Source organism: Palaemon carinicauda, chromosome 5 (assembly GCF_036898095.1).
Source record: "Palaemon carinicauda isolate YSFRI2023 chromosome 5, ASM3689809v2, whole genome shotgun sequence".
Lineage (NCBI taxonomy): Eukaryota > Metazoa > Arthropoda > Malacostraca > Decapoda > Palaemonidae > Palaemon > Palaemon carinicauda.
Window position 1 is genome coordinate 134613374 of NC_090729.1, and position 19061 is coordinate 134632434.

A 19061-nucleotide genomic window follows, 5' to 3' on the forward strand; every position below is an offset into this window, starting at 1 on the left:
CTTTGAAATTATATTATTCTTGAATTTCATTATTGTCATAGCATTTCCACAAACGTCATTTTGAAGTCTATTTTAACTATGTTAAAATATTTAGGATTGATGGCAGTGAATAGGACAAATACGTCAGTATGCAAATGGTTCAGTCGTACCTTTCAATGGCATATTTTTCAACAGATAATAGTACATTTTCTCTCTCTCTCTCTCTCTCTCTCTCTCTCTCTCTCTCTCTCTCTCTCTCTCTCTCTCTCTCTCTCTCTCTCTCTCTCTCTCTCTCTCTCTCTAGATAATTAACATTACCATTCAAACTTAATACCACACATGTACTGGAATTTATCTGAAAAGAACTTAATAACAGCACAATGAATGATCAAATGAAGCAGATATATACAGTATCAATTGTGTGCACTCACAAAGTGTAATTATAGCTCAGAGAAAATGATTGTTCTTCCTTAAATCCTAACTGATTTAAATTGAACTCAGTGAAGTTCTCTTTTATTATGTAACCATATAAATAACCATATTCTTGGTGATGCAAATGGAAAAGAGTAAAAGATGCTTCATCTGTGATGAATCTGGACGGTCTTAGTCTTGGGGGAATAGAGTTCAGAATAACTATTGTGAAAATACTAAAAGATCTTCAATTTGAGACTAATCTAATTTCAAAACAAGAAAAATTAGCTTGATATTATTTCAATATTCTACGAGTTTGTATAAAGATACATAATGCTTTGATCTTGAAAGCTAGTCCTTACTTTTATGGTTCCTTATGCAAATAGGATCTTTCACTTGGATAGTATTGCAATACTGTATAGAAGAAATACTGCAAGGTTTACGAATGGGTTAAGAATAAATCTCAAAATAGGGAGAATATACAGTGAAGCAAAACAAATGTAGGCTATTTGGACAGAGAATGAAGAGACTCTGGAACGTCGGTAGAGGATGTATGAGAGATAAAAGTGGAAGACAGGATGGCAATGGAAATGAAAAAAAAAAATAGTTTTAAAGATAGAGGAAATATTTTTAAAAATGTGTATTCAAGACTAAACGGACACAAATAATCAGTCTGACATGCAACAAAGTAGGTGATGACGAAAGCCTTAGAGAAATAGACTCGGGGAAGGTCACACAGGAGAGGGAAATTCTCTTTGAGATGTGAAAGAATTATGGAGAACTATCAATTAAGCATTTGCTGTGGAGGATAAACAAGAATAATTAAAAAAAATCTTCATCTATTATAGTTTGAGCAACAGTTTGTTGAGATTTTTTTTTCCAAAGCAAGATTTGTAAGATGTAACATATCAACCTTATATTTAGATTTTTTTTATTTGAATTCAGCAACCGTTTGTGTTTATATAACAATGAAATACAGTAAAAAATTCAATTAAAATTCTCTCACCAAGGATTTACAAAAATCTACTGCTAGGCAACAGTAATTTGATTAAACCATTTCTTACATAAAGAAAATAACTAAGCTTTCATCGTCAAAAACTCGGTATCTTTATTTGGTGAAACTTTATCTGAGAATGTAAAAAATTAAGATTCACTACGCGAGTCCCCCCCCCCATCTCTCTCTCTTTCTCTCTCTCTCTCTCTCTCTCTCTCTCTCTCTCTCTCTCTCTCTCTCTCTCTCTCTCTCATCGAGATGAAGCATCTCGTGTGCGTACTCACTATGTATAATCATAGCCCAGGGGAAGTGATATTGCTTTCTCAAATCTAAATTGATTTCAATATTGAACTATAAAAAAGTTTTCCTTCCTTATTTTGTATTCCTGAATATAGAAATGAAAACGAGTCAAGGAACCTTCCTCTCATGTGATGAATCCTGACAGGCTTAATCATGGAGGAATGCTTATGACAAGTGTGAATGATAAGACTGAAAATCTGAGCATCATTTGATAGCCGGGGTGAGTGGCGTCGCCCTGTAGACCGGCGACTCGGTGGCTTGGACCAGTGGATGGCTTGAGGTGGGGATCACTGTTACGGAACTGTCTATGTTGAGTGGGCGTCTGCACTAAGCTCGGCATCAATATGGCCGCCCTTGGGGAGCCAGGGGCGTCCAGGTTGCCTAAGGAGGTGTGAATCGGGCCAGGGGGGAAACCCAACAGCCAAAAGCACCCATGTCGACCAGTAGTGGGATCGCGCCCGTGAGTAGTCAGCCCGTACCAGCCTCACCAACACAGGTGAACCTGGTTCTTTTACATTAAACGACCCTTTCATGTTATGTATGTACTGTACTCTGGAATTAGCAATGCTCAATGTCCAAACTTTTGATCATTACCTCTTCAAAGTTACTAATATACATTTCGTTTAATTGTTTTGGCAATACAGTAGTAAACTAATAATAACTTTTATAATGCAAAAAAACATTACTAAATAATGATATTTGGAAATCTAAACAATAATATTAGATTGTTTTTATCAAGACATATACGTTTTTAAAACAAGCTTCACCATTCTTCTAGAATTTTTGCTTATACCCACAATAGTTGAATATTCTTTAATAAATAACTTTATTTGATTATCAAAGGGTGAATAATTGCAACCCTATACAGAAATTCCACTTAATTTCAAATTACAAAAAAGTAAGAAATACCTTAAATGCAAACCTTTTATTATTGACTTACAAATTAGGAGATATTATTGCTGTATGATTTTAGAATCTGTCTGTCTGTCTATGTCAATCTGTGTCTGTGTCTGGCTCACTCTGTGTCGGTTTGTCTGTTTCTCTTTGTGTCTCTCTCTTTATATATATATATATATATATATATATATATATATGCATATATATACATATATATATATATATACCGTATATATATATATATATATATATATATATATATATATGCATATATATACATATATATATACCGTATATATATTTATATATATATATATATATATATATATATATATATATATATATATATATATATATATATATATATATATATACTCATATATATCCACACACACACACACACATATATATATATATATATATATATATGTGTGTGTATATATATATGTATATATATATATATATATATATATATATATATATATATATACATATACATATATATATATATATATATATATATACAGTATATATATATATATATATATATATATATATATATTTATATATGTTTTTTTTTGTTTTGAGTGATACCCAGATGACTGTAGACTCCCATACTAAAATTCAGGCTCTTTTCCAAGATCTTTTTCATAACCCCCTTTCTTTTTTTATAAAACACTTGGTATGTTTTCTGAATGCATAAAATCTTCAAAGTTTAATATGAAATGAGCACATAATAATTCGTTGGATGGTGAAATATAGACAATTAGAAAAAATCATTGAATTTTGATCAAATAGGAAAAATACAGAATTCGTTTGATATATTATCCATTACAGTATCCTAAAAGTTTATTGACCAGACAGAAAACGTTCCAGTTACCTGTAGATTCACATATGGAATCTTGTCAAACGATTCAGTTTTTTCATGAAATTCAATCCTCTATGGAACGATTGTAGACTGCATATTACCTTTATGCTATTAGCACACTGGGAAGTTCCACAGGGTAATGTTCTTGGTCTATTACTTTTCATACTTCATACACATGACATGTGGTTAGGCCTAGAAAACAAGCTTGTTGCATATGCAGATGATGCTACTCTCTTTGCATCAATTCCATCTCCTGAATGTAGATCTGGGGTTGCTGAATCCCTTAATAGAGATTTAGCTAAAATTAGTGCATTGTGCAAATTATGTGATATGAAGTTGAATCCTAACAAAACTCAAAGTATGATTGTAAGTAGGTCAAGGACAGTCATTCCTCAACATCTGGATCTCAGTATTGATAATTTTTCTTTTACTTTGTATGACTCTTTTGAAATTTTAGGTGTGATTCTCAAGAGCAAATTTACTTTTGAGAAACACACTAGGTCTGTGTCTTCTTCAATTGCACAAAAAAATTGGGTTATTGAGAAAGTTTTTCAAGATTTTCACTGATCAAGCTATTCTGGGGAAATGTTTTAATTCTTTCATTCTACCTTGTTTCGAGTATTGGTCTTCTGTCTGGTCTTCAGCTGCTGATTCTCATCTCAATTTGTTGGAGAGGAACTTACGTTCTATCAAATTTCTTATTCCTGATGTAGATACCAATCTCTGGCACCATTGTTCAATTAGTTCATTATGCATGTTGCATAAGATTTTTCATAATTCTGATCATCCTTTACAATTAGATTATCCTGGACAGGACCATCCTTTTCATAATACTAGGCATGCAGTTAATTCTAATAGTCAGGCCTTCCATCATGAGGCTCAATACTACACGGTATTCTAGAAGTTTTATTCTCAGCTGTGACCAGGTTGTGGAATGATCTTCCTAATCGGGTAGTTGAATCAGTAGAACTTCAAAATTTCAAACTTGCAGCAAATGTTCTTATGTTGAACAGGCAGACATAAGTCTTTTTATAGTTTATTTATGACATATTTATTTTGATGTTACCATTTTAAAGTAATTTATTGTTAATTATTCTCACCGTTTATTTATTTCCTTATCTCCTATTTTCACTGGGCTATTTTTCCCCGTTGGAGCTCTTGGGCTTATAGCGTCTTGCTTTTCCAACTTGGGTTGTAGCTTGACTAATAATAATAATAATAATAATAATAATAATAATTATGGAACCTTATAAATAATTTTGGATTCCTGATGATACACATGGAAACGAATAAGGGACCCTTTCTCTCCTGTGATACAGGATGGATTGAGTCTTGGAGGAATGCTTAAGAGAAGTTTGAATGTTAGGAAGTATTTGTCAACTTGGACGAGTGGCGTCGCCCTGTAGACCGGCGACTCGGTGGCTTGGACCAGTGGATGGCTTGAGGTGGGGATCACTGTTACGGAACTGTCTATGTTGAGTGGGCGTCCGCACTAAGGTCGGCATCAATATGGCCGCCCTTGGGGAGCCAGGGGCGTCCAGGTTGCCTAAGGAGGTGTGAACCGGGCCAGGGGGGAAACCCAACAGCCAAAAGCACCCATGTCGACCAGTAGTGGGATCGCGCTCGTGAGCAGTCAGCCCGTACCAGCCACGCCAACACAGCTGAACCTGGTTCTTTTAACATTAAGCAAAGATTTTTTAATAAAGGAATACAAACATACAAGCATTTCTTTGCCACTCCAATATCAACATTACTCTTCAAAGTTTATAACACATATTTTATTCAATTGTCTTGGTAATAAAGTCCATAAACTAATTAACAACTTATATAATGAAAAAGAAAATTTGTAAATGATAATATTGGGAAATATTACCAAAATATTAGATGGTTTCTGTTAGAAGACGTATGTTTTTACAACAACTTTCTCTATTCTCTTTAACCATAACCTATTCCCACAATAATTTCATTTTTTTCTAATAAATATCTTCATATAATTACAGAAGCTGTGAACAAATTCAAGCCTATATAGAAATACTGGAGTTCACTTAATTTTAATTTTTAACAAAAAAAAAAGCAAGAATTATCCTTAATGCAAAAATTTTGTTATTGATTTGCAATTTAAAAGTTATCATAGTTGGGTAATTTTATAATTCTCTCTCTCTCTCTCTCTCTCTCTCTCTCTGGGCGCCATCTTGGACTTTGTCTGTCAACAAGCGCATTTTTTGTGCTCTGAACACTTTCTCGATTATTTAGGAGATACGAAGATCTACATCACCTAGAATCGACTGAAAGCTGTGGTAGTGCTTAGTTATCAGTGCTGTGACATTAGTGTGTTTACGAGTTTTTGAACTTAGACTTTATTTAGGATTGAAAATCTCGTTCACTCGGCCACACCACTATGTTCAAGTTTTTCCTAAATCGCGCATGCGCAGTGCAGTGTGTGTGACGTGGTTATCCCCGTCATGGCAACGTCACTGTACCAGAGAAACGAAATCAGATACGGGCATTGTTAAAACACCAATAGATAATGACCATGGAATTCTCTGGACCTGGTACTCTCGCTGATGTTGAGGAGGACCTTGCTCTAAGTGATGATAATGTTGAAGAGCATTTGCTTACACAGGAACATTGGCCACGTCTTTTCTCTACTAAATCTCATAAGTTGATCCCTGCTGGTACAGCTCCTAGTCTCATGGACCATACCCCTACCTCCAACAAACGATGTATGGAGCATGATTCAGATAGCAGTAATGAGCCAACATCCCCTGCTGCTAAAACTACAAAGTGTGATGCTTCTTCCTCTCAAAATGAAGTTCTAAATAGTTCCCTGCCTCGACCTGTTATTCAGAGTATACCTACCCTGTCTACAAAAACTGTTCTACCTGCCTTTGCTCCACATGCTGAATACATAAAGCTCCTATTTAGAGAGAATCCTGGGGTTAATGTGAAGCTTTGCTGGCTATCGGAGGTTACCAAGATGTTCAGCCTCGATCGGGAATTGGCTGAAGTTAAAATGTCTGCGGTCACTTCTCGATTTGTATACATTTCGAGGCATCGCCTGGATATCATAAATAGGGTCAAGGGTGGTGAGGTTCTGTCACTTGTGTTAGATGTTCAGGATGCTGAAGACAGACCCGTAAGTTCCCTACATATCTCATCACTCGATATCCTGTGGATGTAGACCCTTCATTAGCTAAGGAACTGACGGGAGTACACACTGTACGTCATTTCCTACAGGATGGTAAGTACATCAATCATATTGTTATTACTTGGAGCCACCCAGATCCACCCCTGCCTTTTGTTAACTTCTCTTTCCTCCCTTGTTTACTGTTATGTGAACTACGCAGAATGCCAGATGAAAAGCCGTGGTGCTTCAAATGCTGGGGTATCGGTCACATCTCACGATACTGTACTGCCCCTGAAAAGTGTGCATTTTGTGCTGCTGAGCATGACAGTGGGACTTGCCCTCATCGCCCCCCTGTACCACCCACAGTGGTTGACACTGCCTCAGCATCAACATCACGCTCATTACCTCTACCTACACCAGACACCTCGCATTGGAAATGCCCGAGATGTAATGAGCCCTTAGTCAATGTGTGGCATGGCTGTACCAGACGATCAAGCACTGCATCAAACCAGCATATTGCAAAACAGCTTCCAGTGCCATCAATCAAACCTACCGTTGCTGCCTCCTCACAAGTGTCTACACTTCGTAATGCTGTAGATGTCCTCAAGTCTCGGTGTGACTCCCTTACATCAAGTTTTGAAGCCATTGAATCTCGTTTAGAGAGCATGCACACTCACATGGACAGTCTCGTAGCTTCCTTTGACCATCTAACTTCTAAATTTGCTACTAATGATACCACACTACAATTTCTCGCTGAAGCTCAGCAGGTTGTTATCACATCAGTTACTACACTCACTGAGAAACTTGACTCACTTGTTACACGTCCTGAGAGTGTTACTAATCCCCATACAGGACCTTTGCCACGTGATACACCACCAATGCATACCCGTGTCACCACTGCCTCTTCATCTCTTCACCGTTCTTCCAAGGGACATGTTCGATAACCAAGTGACGCTTAATATTATTTCGTGGAATGCCTGTGGTATTACAAACTGGGCAAAACTTTCTGCACTTAAAGGAATTGTACATAGTCACCACCCAGACGTTATTCTAATTCAGGAAGCTTTTGTTGGTAATGCTCAGCCAAGGGAAGAAGCTCCCACGTTCACTGGATATGTGTCCTACGTCCATTTAGTAAGACATGGCCTCATCACTTATATACGTACTTCAATCCAGCATAGACTTCTCCCAAACTCTGAGGATGAAGATACAACATTTCAATTATTTGAGATTACTGTTGGCGGAGGCACCATACGACTGTGCAATGTATATGCAGCACCAGGTAGGATAAATACAGCCAAGCTTCCAGCCCCAACTCTCCGTGGTATGGTTTACACGGGAGATTTTTTAATGCCCGTCATCCAGATTTGGGAGATCTTGCTGGCACTGTGAACCGCAACGGGAACTTACTTCTAGGATACATTCGTCGAAATCAACTGACTCGCTGGAACACGGGTGGATCTACGCATGCACGAAGTGGTACTTTGGATCACATCTTGACCTGTGAACTCGTACCTTCTCTAGTCAAGTGTGTAATGGTTCCTACGCTCTTCTCTGATCACATTGGTCTCAGCATCCATTATTCCTTTCCCGCTACACCTACTCCAATGCACAATCGTACTTGCATCACAATTCCGCCTAAGTACCAGTCTATGTACATTTCATACATGACTAACCTTCTCCCTACATTTGACCTCCACTGTCCTGAGAAACTTACTCGTTACTTGTTAGTACCACACATGCTTTCCACACACGATACATCAGAAAGCCACATATCAGACATCGTGTTGGTGCCATGACACTGGATACTCGAATTTCTCAGGTAGAAAAGAAGGCAATGGATGATGGCCTTGCCTTTATGAGACAACCAAGTCCTGAGACTCTGCACCAGTATCAACTATCAAGAGATGATCTAGTTGCTCTACAACAATGTGTGCAAACAGATTCCTGGCACAAATTAACAGACAGCATCAACCATCAAACAAGCATCGGTTCCATGTGGCACCTCATCAACAGGATTGTGAAGAAGAAACCCCCAAGTGTCCTCCACCACAGTCCTGCTCAGTATGCACAGGACCTTATTATTGAGTGGTCAGCACAGTCACAAATCATCAACCTTCCAGTTCATATACAAGACTCTCTCTCCTCACAAGAAAACCAACGTGCCTTAAGTCTCAGTTCCGCCTTACTGAGCAGTGATGAAGAGGACGATGTACCCACAAGGAAGAGCTACGACAAGCCTTAGCAAGGACTAAGAAGTCAGATCCCGGTGATGATGGTATCACCTATGCAGTCCTTTGCACACTCATAAAACTACCTGGTAACCCTCTCCTCCGGCTCTACAATCTCTGCCTGTGCCTGGGATATGTGCCCCTAGCTTGGACTCATAGTACAATTGTACCCGTTCCCAAGCCCGGCACTGACAAATTTCGTCCTATCTCTCTCACCTCCTGTTTCTGCAAAGTATTTGAACGTATTCTCCTGTCACGCCTTATGTTCCGGCAGCATGATAAGCTTTCATCTAGAATATACGGCTTCCTACCCCAACAAGGAACACATCATTGTCTCATGGAGCTCTACACTCGTCTCTCCCCAACTAGTGTTGTAGCCTTCATTGATTTGAAAAGTGCATTTGACATTGCAAATAGAGACATTATTTTAGACCAGCTTATTGATTTTGGAATCAAGGGAAACCTTTTGAGGTGGATACGTGGATATCTTCGAAATAGAGTCTCTCGTGTGCTGTTTAAGGGAGCATTGAGCATTGCAAAGGAACTTGAACTTGGTACTCCACAAGGGGGAGTACTTAGTCCATTTTTATTTAATATTCTCCTTCATTGCCTTCTCTCCTTTCTTCCTAATACTGATAACACAACCATCACTTGCTGCGCGGACGATATTTGCATTCACTCAACATCTCCGGATCACTTGCAACGCTTCCTTTCTTCCTTCTATGAATCAGCATCCTCCTGTGACCTTATCATCTCCCCTGGAAAAAGCAGAATCTTCTCCCCAAGGCCAGCCAGGAATCTACCAGAATTTACAGTGGGGAACAATGTTGTACCTTTATGCACACAATATATCTATTTGGGAGCGCCAGTGCAAATTGCACCATCCATTCCAGTAAGACAGAGAGTACATCCCATTGTTCAAGATCTGCTGGCCCGGTTACAGCGACGCCTGACTCCTCTCAAATGGCTTACAAATTATTCTGCAGGAGTATCTATCCCAGTTGCCAGAACCATATATATTGCTTTCATCCGCTCAGTGATAGATTATCTTTCCCCTGCACTATGTCAACTCTCCAGATCAACTCTACAGCCGCTTGAAAAATTCCAGAACCAAGCAATGAGATTCATTCTAGGTTGTCCAGCATCCACTAGAATTGTAAACATGCAACACGAACTCCGTCTCCCTCCACTCGTTGAGAGAATATACCCCAGTGTCACCTACTTTAGTATCAAATGCCTGTATTACCTTCACCTGTCTCCTCACTATTCAAACATCATCAGAACTTCTCTCGATCTAGATGCACCTCGTCCACAACTACGCCAGGGGGGATGTACACTAGTTAGTACTGTCTGTTCAAGCATTCGGAGGCTTAACATCAACATCGTGGCAGAGAACGTGGATCATGGCCTTGCACCCTGGCAGACTCCTGTGCCGGCAATCTCTTACACTCCAGTCTCTAAGATTGACTTGCCTCAAATTCAACAAAAACGTGCATTGGAGGCCATTGACAGACTATCCTCGTCCCTCAATGTAGCCCATCACCTCTACACAGATGGCTCCCTACAGCAGGATGGCAGTGCTGGATGTGCTGTTTTCTCCCCCACTTTGGAACCCCCGCCAGAGGGCTGGACAGGCCATCGCCTCCCAAAGTCATCAAGCTCCACGTATTGTGAACTAAATGGACTTCTAGATGTAATTATTTCAATCACACGGACCAGAAACAACGGCTTGATCATCTGCGACTCGCAACCAGCACTCCAAGCCCTTTCATCACATAAGCCAGCATACCAGCCCCTGGTTACACAAATACATAGGCAACTAGACATGGCCAACATGAGCTCACTGGTAGTGCACTTCCTATGGATTCCCTCTCACGTGGGTCTTCTAGCTAACAACACTGTTGACCATCTCGCAAAGGCTGCCTGTCAACTGGATCCTCCAGATGCTGATGCTCCCACTCCATCTCTCCTGTGCTGCAGAAAAATGGTGCGCCATGCTGCTCGCTCACCTACCTCCACTATCCTGAGAAACTTTACTCGTTACTTGTTAGTACCACACATGCTTTCCACACACGATACATCAGAAAGCCACATATCAGACATCGTGTTGGTGCCATGACACTGGATACTCGAATTTCTCAGGTAGAAAAGAAGGCAATGGATGATGGCCTTGCCTTTATGAGACAACCAAGTCCTGAGACTCTGCACCAGTATCAACTATCAAGAGATGATTTAGTTGCTCCACAACAATGTGTGTAAACAGATTCCTGGCACGTATTAACAGACAGCATCAACCATCAAACAAGCATCGGTTCCATGTGGCACCTCATCAACAGGATTGTGAAGAAGAAACCCCCAAGAGTCCTCCACCACAGTCCTGCTCAGTATGCACAGGACCTTATTATTGAGTGGTCAGCACAGTCACAAATCATCAACCTTCCAGTTCATAAACAAGACTCTCTCTCTTCACAAGAAAACCAACGTGCCTTAAGTCTCAGTTCCGCCTTACTGAGCAGTGATGAAGAGGACGATGTACCCACAAGGAAGAGCTACGACGAGCCTTAGCAAGGACTAAGAAGTCAGATCCCGGTGATGATGGTATCACCTATGCAGTCCTTTGCACACTCATAAAACTACCTGGTAACCCTCTCCTCCGGCTCTACAATCTCTGCCTGTGCCTGGGATATGTGCCCCTAGCTTGGACTCATAGTACAATTGTACCCGTTCCCAAGCCTGGCACTGACAAATTTCGTCCTATCTCTCTCACCTCCTGTTTCTGCAAAGTATTTGAACGTATTCTCCTGTCACGCCTTATGTTCCGGCTGCATGATAAGCTTTCATCTAGAATATACAGCTTCCTACCCCAACAAGGAACACATCATTGTCTCATGGAGCTCTACACTCGTCTCTCCCCAACTAGTGTTGTAGCCTTCATTGATTTGAAAAGTGCATTTGACATTGAAAATAGAGACATTATTTTAGACCAGCTTATTGATTTTGGAATCAAGGGAAACCTTTTGAGGTGGATACGTGGATATCTTCGAAATAGAGTCTCTCGTGTGCTGTTTAAGGGAGCATTGAGCACTGCAAAGGAACTTGAACTTGGTACTCCACAAGGGGGAGTACTTAGTCCATTTTTATTTAATATTCTCCTTCATCGCCTTCTCTCCTTTCTTCCTAATACTGATAACACAACCATCACTTGCTGCGCGGACGATATTTGCATTCACTCAACATCTCCGGATCACTTGCAACGCTTCCTTTCTTCCTTCTATGAATCAGCATCCTCCTGTGACCTTATCATCTCCCCTGGAAAAAGCAGAATCTTCTCCCCAAGGCCAGCCAGGAATCTACCAGAATTTACAGTGGGGAACAATGTTGTACCTTTATGCACACAATATATCTATTTGGGAGCGCCAGTGCAAATTGCACCATCCATTCCAGTAAGACAGAGAGTACATCCCATTGTTCAAGATCTGCTGGCCCGGTTACAGCGACGCCTGACTCCTCTCAAATGGCTTACAAATTATTCTGCAGGAGTATCTATCCCAGTTGCCAGAACCATATATATTGCTTTCATCCGCTCAGTGATAGATTATCTTTCCCCTGCACTATGTCAACTCTCCAGATCAACTCTACAGCCGCTTGAAAAATTCCAGAACCAAGCAATGAGATTCATTCTAGGTTGTCCAGCATCCACTAGAATTGTAAACATGCAACACGAACTCCGTCTCCCTCCACTCGTTGAGAGAATATACCCCAGTGTCACCTACTTTAGTATCAAATGCCTGTATTACCTTCACCTGTCTCCTCACTATTCAAACATCATCAGAACTTCTCTCGATCTAGATGCACCTCGTCCACAACTACGCCAGGGGGGATGTACACTAGTTAGTACTGTCTGTTCAAGCATTCGGAGGCTTAACATCAACATCGTGGCAGAGAACGTGGATCATGGCCTTGCACCCTGGCAGACTCCTGTGCCGGCAATCTCTTACACTCCAGTCTCTAAGATTGACTTGCCTCAAATTCAACAAAAACGTGCATTGGAGGCCATTGACAGACTATCCTCGTCCCTCAATGTAGCCCATCACCTCTACACAGATGGCTCCCTACAGCAGGATGGCAGTGCTGGATGTGCTGTTTTCTCCCCCACTTTGGAACCCCCGCCAGAGGGCTGGACAGGCCATCGCCTCCCAAAGTCATCAAGCTCCACGTATTGTGAACTAAATGGACTTCTAGATGTAATTATTTCAATCACACGGACCAGAAACAACGGCTTGATCATCTGCGACTCGCAACCAGCACTCCAAGCCCTTTCATCACATAAGCCAGCATACCAGCCCCTGGTTACACAAATACATAGGCAACTAGACATGGCCAACATGAGCTCACTGGTAGTGCACTTCCTATGGATTCCCTCTCACGTGGGTCTTCTAGCTAACAACACTGTTGACCATCTCGCAAAGGCTGCCTGTCAACTGGATCCTCCAGATGCTGATGCTCCCACTCCATCTCTCCTGTGCTGCAGAAAAATGGTGCGCCATGCTGCTCGCTCACCTACCTCCACTATCCTGAGAAACTTTACTCGTTACTTGTTAGTACCACACATGCTTTCCACACACGATACATCAGAAAGCCACATATCAGACATCGTGTTGGTGCCATGACACTGGATACTCGAATTTCTCAGGTAGAAAAGAAGGCAATGGATGATGGCCTTGCCTTTATGAGACAACCAAGTCCTGAGACTCTGCACCAGTATCAACTATCAAGAGATGATTTAGTTGCTCCACAACAATGTGTGTAAACAGATTCCTGGCATGTATTAACAGACAGCATCAACCATCAAACAAGCATCGGTTCCATGTGGCACCTCATCAACAGGATTGTGAAGAAGAAACCCCCAAGAGTCCTCCACCACAGTCCTGCTCAGTATGCACAGGACCTTATTATTGAGTGGTCAGCACAGTCACAAATCATCAACCTTCCAGTTCATAAACAAGACTCTCTCTCTTCACAAGAAAACCAACGTGCCTTAAGTCTCAGTTCCGCCTTACTGAGCAGTGATGAAGAGGACGATGTACCCACAAGGAAGAGCTACGACGAGCCTTAGCAAGGACTAAGAAGTCAGATCCCGGTGATGATGGTATCACCTATGCAGTCCTTTGCACACTCATAAAACTACCTGGTAACCCTCTCCTCCGGCTCTACAATCTCTGCCTGTGCCTGGGATATGTGCCCCTAGCTTGGACTCATAGTACAATTGTACCCGTTCCCAAGCCTGGCACTGACAAATTTCGTCCTATCTCTCTCACCTCCTGTTTCTGCAAAGTATTTGAACGTATTCTCCTGTCACGCCTTATGTTCCGGCTGCATGATAAGCTTTCATCTAGAATATACAGCTTCCTACCCCAACAAGGAACACATCATTGTCTCATGGAGCTCTACACTCGTCTCTCCCCAACTAGTGTTGTAGCCTTCATTGATTTGAAAAGTGCATTTGACATTGAAAATAGAGACATTATTTTAGACCAGCTTATTGATTTTGGAATCAAGGGAAACCTTTTGAGGTGGATACGTGGATATCTTCGAAATAGAGTCTCTCGTGTGCTGTTTAAGGGAGCATTGAGCACTGCAAAGGAACTTGAACTTGGTACTCCACAAGGGGGAGTACTTAGTCCATTTTTATTTAATATTCTCCTTCATCGCCTTCTCTCCTTTCTTCCTAATACTGATAACACAACCATCACTTGCTGCGCGGACGATATTTGCATTCACTCAACATCTCCGGATCACTTGCAACGCTTCCTTTCTTCCTTCTATGAATCAGCATCCTCCTGTGACCTTATCATCTCCCCTGGAAAAAGCAGAATCTTCTCCCCAAGGCCAGCAAGGAATCTACCAGAATTTACAGTGGGGAACAATGTTGTACCTTTATGCACACAATATATCTATTTGGGAGCGCCAGTGCAAATTGCACCATCCATTCCAGCAAGACAGAGAGTACATCCCATTGTTCAAGATCTGCTGGCCCGGTTACAGCGACGCCTGACTCCTCTCAAATGGCTTACAAATTATTCTGCAGGAGTATCTATCCCAGTTGCCAGAACCATATATATTGCTTTCATCCGCTCAGTGATAGATTATCTTTCCCCTGCACTATGTCAACTCTCCAGATCAACTCTACAGCCGCTTGAAAAATTCCAGAACCAAGCAATGAGATTCATTCTAGGTTGTCCAGCATCCACTAGAATTGTAAACATGCAACACGAACTCCGTCTCCCTCCACTCGTTGAGAGAATATACCCCAATGTCACCCACTTTAGTATCAAATGCCTGTATTACCCTCACCTGTCTCCTCACTATTCAAACATCATCAGAACTTCTCTCGATCTAGATGCACCTCGTCCACAATTACGCCAGGGGGGATGTACACTAGTTAGTACTGTCTGTTCAAGCATTCGGAGGCTTAACATCAACATCGTGGCAGAGAACGTGGATCATGGCCTTGCACCCTGGCAGACTCCTGTGCCGGCAATCTCTAACACTCCAGTCTCTAAGACTGACTTGCCTCAACTTCAACAACAACGTGCATTGGAGACCATCGACAGACTATCCTCGTCCCTCAATGTAGCCCATCACCTCTACACAGACGGCTCCCTACAGCAGGATGGCAGTGCTGGATGTGCTGTTTTCTCCCCCACTTTGGAACCCCCTCCAGAGGGCTGGACAGGCCGTCGCCTCCCAAAGTTATCAAGCTCCACGTATTGTGAACTACATGGACTTCTAGATGCAATTATTTCAATCACACGGACCAGAAACAACGGCTTGATTATCTGCGACTCCCAACCAGCACTCCAAGCCCTTTCATCAAATAAGCCAGCATACCAGCCCCTGGTTACACAAATACATAGGCAACTAGACATGGCCAACATGAGCTCACTGGTAGTGCACTTCCTATGGATTCCATCTCACGTGGCTCTTCTAGCTAACAACACTATTGACCATCTCGCAAAGGCTACCTGTCAACTGGATCCTCCAGATGCTGATGCTCCCACTCCATCTCTCCTGTGCTGCAGAAAAATGGTGCGCCATTCTGCTCTCTCACCTACCCATCATTGTAGTAATGCCGAGAGAGCCACCAGTGTATCAATACAGCATTATGATCACTTCTTTCCTCACCAACACAAGTATCGCCGCAGTGGACTCATGGTTCGTCAAAATAACGTGATTTGTGCGCGTCTTCGGCTCGGTTGGCGACCAGTTTGGCAGGTGGCTGAGCAAGATGGAGTTCCTCACTTCTCCTCCTGTAAGGTATGTGACGTACCCAACGGCAACACCTTGGAACACAATTGCCTGGAATGTCCACTTGTTAGTGACATATTACCCCAAAGACTCACAGTAGTTGATACATGTAAAAAACTATTGACAGATAATAATTTGCTCGATGAGATCCTCATGCGCCATCCTCACTTTGGTGGATACTGAATATCAACTGTTTTGTAATATTAACTAAAGATAGCTACAACCTACCTACGAAATCAAACTAAATTTAATTTGTATTCCATATGAATTCATTTGTATAACCTTTGATATATAGAAATGAACAACAATATTTTTAATATGTACAAAATGTGTCTATACTTTATTTTGTATTCCTTTGTATAACCTTCATTATGTACTGTAGATGTAAACAATATTGTTTTGATATGAACTTAAATGTCTGTATATACTTTATTATTTCTAATTTTTTGGCATAACTTAATTACAATGCAGATGTAAACAATATTACTGTGTCACCATGTACTCAAATGTCTGACGCCAATGGGCGCAATAAATTGATTAAAACAAAAATAAAACATTCTCTCTCTCTCTCTCTCTCTCTCTCTCTCTCTCTCTCTCTCTCTCTCTCTCTCTCTCTCTCTCTCTCAGACTCCTATACCAAAATCCATGTTTTTTTTCCAAGATCCTTTTCACTAAACTTCTTTATAAAACGCTAGGTACGTTTTATGAATGCATAGAATTTTCAAATTTTAGCATAAAATGAGCACACAAATATTCGTTGGATGGTGATAAATATACAAAACGACAAAATTATTGACTCCTATTACTCGAATGAGAAAAATAAAGAACTTGCTTGATTACAATAACATTCAAGTTTTTTGACCTGACAGAAACTGTTTTTTATCTGTAAATTCATATCCAGAATCTTGTCATGCGATTTAGGTTATTCATGAAATTAAATCCTTTATGGAACGATTATAGACTACATCTTACTTTAATGCTACCAGTGTGTGGGAAGTTTGCTTTCGTTATGTAACCTTATAAATAATTTTGCATTCTTGATAATACACATGGAAACGACTCAGGGAACCTTCGTCTCTCGTGATGAATTGGGACGGCCTCAGTCTTGGGGGAATGCTTATGACTAGTGTGAATCATAAGATTAAATCTTTGGGAAATGTTTGACAGCTGGGGCGAGTGGCGTAGCCCTGTAGACCGGCGACTCGGTGGCTTGGACCAGTGGATGGCTTGAGGTGGGGATCACTGTTACGGAACTGTCTATGTTGAGTGGGCGTCCGCACTAAGCTCGGCATCAATATGGCCGCCCTTGGGGAGCCAGGGGCGTCCAGGTTGCCTAAGGAGGTGTGAACCGGGCCAGGGGGGGGAAACCCAACAGCCAAAAGCACCCATGTCGACCAGTAATGGGATCGCGCCCGTGAGTAGTCAGCCCGTACCAGCCTCGCCAACACAGGTGGACCTTGTTCTTTTACATTATTACCTGCTTCACTTTTAACAAATGATAATATTCAAACAAACAAACACATGTCTTTCTTTATCAGGACTATATGTATGTAATGTTAGCAATGATCAACGACCAAACGTTTATTTATTACATCTTCAAAGTTGAAAATATACACATCGTCCAATTGTCTTGCCAATACAGTGCGTAAACAAAGAAATATATTTTACGAGGGAATTGCTACATACTAATATTGATAAATCCAAACAAAATCTTAGACTGACTTTATCCAGATTCACATGCTTTAAAAATAAACTTCTCTATTCTTCAAGAACTATTACCTATCACCACAATAATTGTATATTCTTTAATAAATAACTTCATATAATTACTGAAAGTGTGAACAATTGCAAGCCTATATAAATACTCCGAAGTACACTTAATTTTAAATTACAAAAAAAAAAAGAAAAAAAAAATCAAGAAATACCATCAATACAAACTTTCCATAATTGACTTACAAATTACGAAATTTTATTGCTATTCAAGTTAAGAATTCTCTCTCTCTCTCTCTCTCTCTCTCTCTCTCTCTCTCTCTCTCTCTCTCTCTCTCTCTCTCTCTCAACAGATATCAAAATAATTCTATTATTTAAATGTATCCAAAATAAACATATAAACTTAATAAACAAAAAATGATGAATAACTGAATGAAGCATCAAGTTTGTGCACTCACTGTCCAGGGAAAATTATATTGATTTCTCAAATCTAAATTGACTTTAATGAGTAACTACAGGAAGTTTTCGTTTCTTGTTTTGTATTCCTGAATATAAAAATGGAAACGAGTCATTGAAGCTTCGTCTCTTGTAATAAATCTGGACAGAATTAGTCTTGGATGAATAGTTATGATAAGATTTAATTTTTAGGAGTCGTTTGATAGCTGGAGCGAGTGGCGTCGCCCTGTAGACCGGCGACTCGGTGGCATGGACCAGTGGATGGCTTGAGGTGGGGATCACTGTTACGGAACTGTCTATGTTGAGTGGGCGTCCGCACTAAGCTCGGCATCAATATGGCCGCCCTTGGGGAGCCAGGGGCGTCCAGGTTGCCTAAGGAGGTGTGAACCGGGCCAGGGGGGAAACCCAACAGCCAAAAGCACCCATGTCGACCAGTAGTGGGATCGCGCCCGTGAGTAGTCAGCCCGTACCAGCCTCGCCAACACAGCTGAACCTGGTCTTTTAACATTAAACAAAATCCTCGTACACATATCCGACAACTATCAATAAATATGGTGTCCTTACCTTATGCTTCTTTTTTCCCCCCATTTTTATGGCTTCTCCTATTTAAGGATCACCACAGCGAATTATGTCTCCATTTATTTCTCTCTACTGAATCTTCCTCTGTCATGTTAACTTCACTCATATCTTCAATTATAGAATCCATAAATCTCCTCTTTGGCCACCCTCTCCTCCTCCAACCTGGCAACTCCATGCTTAGCATCCTCCTCCCGACAACAT

The 19061-nt window shown here is 40.9% G+C and overlaps 4 protein-coding genes across 4 annotated transcripts; all 4 read left to right on the forward strand.

Moving 5' to 3' along the window:
* The first annotated feature begins 6797 nt into the window (after positions 1-6797).
* Positions 6798-7520, forward strand: LOC137640581 (uncharacterized). The gene has a single exon (XM_068373093.1). It carries the CDS (start codon positions 6798-6800, stop codon positions 7518-7520), a length of 723 nt encoding a protein of 240 aa, XP_068229194.1.
* A 1915-nt stretch (positions 7521-9435) lies between these two features.
* On the forward strand, positions 9436-10926 carry LOC137641151 (uncharacterized; the record flags this gene model as incomplete). Its single annotated transcript, XM_068373594.1, has 2 exons — positions 9436-10546; positions 10697-10926. Coding segments are annotated over 2 exons (1341 nt in total), but the record flags the coding sequence as incomplete, so codon positions are not given.
* On the forward strand, positions 10923-13477 carry LOC137641152 (uncharacterized). Its single transcript, XM_068373595.1, has 3 exons — positions 10923-11058; positions 11925-13097; positions 13248-13477. The coding sequence occupies exons 1-3, from the start codon at positions 10923-10925 to the stop codon at positions 13475-13477; spliced, it is 1539 nt and encodes a 512-aa protein (XP_068229696.1).
* A 38-nt stretch (positions 13478-13515) lies between these two features.
* On the forward strand, positions 13516-17346 carry LOC137641153 (uncharacterized). The gene is made up of 3 exons (XM_068373596.1): positions 13516-13609; positions 14476-16000; positions 17283-17346. The coding sequence occupies exons 1-3, from the start codon at positions 13516-13518 to the stop codon at positions 17344-17346; spliced, it is 1683 nt and encodes a 560-aa protein (XP_068229697.1).
* The last annotated feature ends 1715 nt before the right edge of the window (positions 17347-19061 follow it).

Bases quoted from the DNA above. Each gene is read 5' to 3' on its own strand.
- LOC137640581 (XM_068373093.1), top strand. From the start codon at position 6,798: ATGCCAGATGAAAAGCCGTGGTGCTTCAAATGCTGGGGTATCGGTCAC.
- LOC137641152 (XM_068373595.1), top strand. From the start codon at position 10,923: ATGACACTGGATACTCGAATTTCTCAGGTAGAAAAGAAGGCAATGGAT. The intron at 11,059-11,924 runs GTGTGTAAACAG...GTACTCCACAAG, and splicing joins TTTAGTTGCTCCACAACAAT to GGGGAGTACTTAGTCCATTT. The intron at 13,098-13,247 runs GCGACTCGCAAC...TGGGTCTTCTAG, and splicing joins AAACAACGGCTTGATCATCT to CTAACAACACTGTTGACCAT.
- LOC137641153 (XM_068373596.1), top strand. From the start codon at position 13,516: ATGGATGATGGCCTTGCCTTTATGAGACAACCAAGTCCTGAGACTCTG. The intron at 13,610-14,475 runs GTGTGTAAACAG...GTACTCCACAAG, and splicing joins TTTAGTTGCTCCACAACAAT to GGGGAGTACTTAGTCCATTT. The intron at 16,001-17,282 runs GTATCGCCGCAG...AATGTTTGACAG, and splicing joins TTCTTTCCTCACCAACACAA to CTGGGGCGAGTGGCGTAGCC.